This window comes from Alosa pseudoharengus, unplaced genomic scaffold, assembly GCF_046254945.1.
Source record: "Alosa pseudoharengus isolate Yale_2024_CS ecotype anadromous, Long Island Sound unplaced genomic scaffold, YU_APseudo_1.1 YU_APseudo_1.1_scf_1, whole genome shotgun sequence".
NCBI lineage: Eukaryota > Metazoa > Chordata > Actinopteri > Clupeiformes > Clupeidae > Alosa > Alosa pseudoharengus.
The window spans coordinates 59,416,102-59,417,873 of record NW_027468564.1 but is presented as its reverse complement, the minus strand read 5'-3'; the positions used below and the strand labels follow the sequence as shown (position 1 = coordinate 59,417,873).

The following is a 1,772-nucleotide window of genomic DNA, read 5'->3' as shown; positions in this document are numbered from 1 at the left end:
CCAACCTGGTGAGGAGCTAGTGCCCCTTGTTCATGCACTCAGTGATATGACCGTCAGTTTTAGGGAACAGATTACCGAATTGGCCAACACCTATGGTGTCAATCCCTTAGTGTTAGGGCAAAGTGCAATAGGTCAAATTAAAGAGGTTTGTAACATGGGTCCCGCAACGTCTACGCCTGTTTCAGGTGCTAAACCTAGATCTCCTGATTTAGCTGTACACTTTAATTGTCCTGATGAACATGTAACTAGCTCTGCTCAGGCCACCGCTAGGGCTGACTCCTTGCTAACCATACCCATGCCTGCTGAAGCTCAACGTGTTATTGTTGAACACATTGTGAAACGTGATTCACTCACACGGGTTCCAACAGCGCGTGAGTTGCGTCCTTTTTCAGGGAATTATCCAAAACCTCCTAATGAGGTAGATTATCAGTTATGGCGTCTTCGTGTTACTCAGTTGCTTAATGATGCAAGTATTACTGAGGGGCAGCAGCGAAGGATTGTATTAGACAGTTTACTTCCACCTGCATTAACTGTAGCACTTAGGATCGGTCACAATGAAGTTCCTTCTGTTTATGTTCGAGAGCTGGACAATGCTTATGGTGATGTGAGCAAGGGTGATGAGCTATATATACAGTTCATAGAGACCCATCAAAACAGTGAGGAAAAACCATCAGACTATTTACGCCGACTCCAGAGTTTGCTTCATGAAGTCACTGAAAGAAATGGTGTAGCGAAGCAGGATGCGGATTGTCAGTTGTTAAAGCAGTTCTTACGGGGTTGTTGGGATGATCAGTTGATAGCCGCTCTACGACTGAGAGAATACAGTGATGAGTCTGCCTATGGGCCACCACCGTTCTCTGACCTCCTGTTTAAAATTAGAACTTATGAGGGTGAGACGCAGCAAAAAGAGTTACGGAGAAAGAGGCACCTGGGTAATAGTGTAGTTAGAGTGCATACAAAAACACAGTTAGCAAGTGAGCCTGTTCCGGCTGAAGGTCATAGTTTTGGTGTCTTCAATGTACCCATGCAGGAACAACTAGAAGCTAAAATAAGGCAGTTGGAGGTTGAGCTGCAGAAAGTGTCTTCTACTGGTAACAAACCTTCAAAGAGGGATAATCCTAGGCAGAGTTCTGGATTTGTGGGCCAGAGGGCCGTAGTTAACTCTCCTAGTGCATCTGCTGCCAAACAGACTAAATTAAAGAGGTTCTGTTATAACTGTGGTGAGGAATCACACCTCCTGTCTGCTTGTTCTAACCCAACAAACGCTATTCTAGTACAAACGAGACTGTGTGAGCGGTACCATGCTAACCAGGGCCTGCAGCAGTTGACCTCACAGTCGGGTGAGGCTTTAAACTTATAGGTGCTCCTGCTATGGAACGAGTAGGAGCCAAAACTCACTTAAGTTCCAGCTTGTCTAATAAGTGCGTTAATCAGTTACATCCAAAGAGAGAATACTTTTCTGAGATTCCAGATGGCTTAGTAGGAGAGTCTTGTAATGGAGTTGCTTGGTTGGATGGAGTTAAGTGTCAGTGTTTAATGGACACAGGATCACAAGTGAGCATTGTATCTCAATCTTTTTATTCTTTACAGCTTTCACACAGAGAACTACTTCCTCTTCATAATCTGCTTCATATTGAAGGGGCTGCAGGGCAAAAGGTTCCATACTTAGGTTATATTGAGGTGGAAGTGCAGTTTCCTCAGAATGCCTGTGGGACTGGCCGTCGATTCAGCACTTTGATGTTAGTGAGCCCCGACCAGCCATACAATCTCGA

General features: G+C 44.9%; 1 protein-coding gene across 1 annotated transcript; it reads left to right on the top strand.

The window, feature by feature from the left end:
- Positions 1 to 295: 295 nt before the first annotated feature.
- Positions 296 to 1,360, top strand: LOC143119669 (paraneoplastic antigen Ma3-like). The gene has a single exon (XM_076281291.1). The coding sequence runs from the start codon at positions 296 to 298 to the stop codon at positions 1,358 to 1,360; it is 1,065 nt and encodes a 354-aa protein (XP_076137406.1).
- The last annotated feature ends 412 nt before the right edge of the window (positions 1,361 to 1,772 follow it).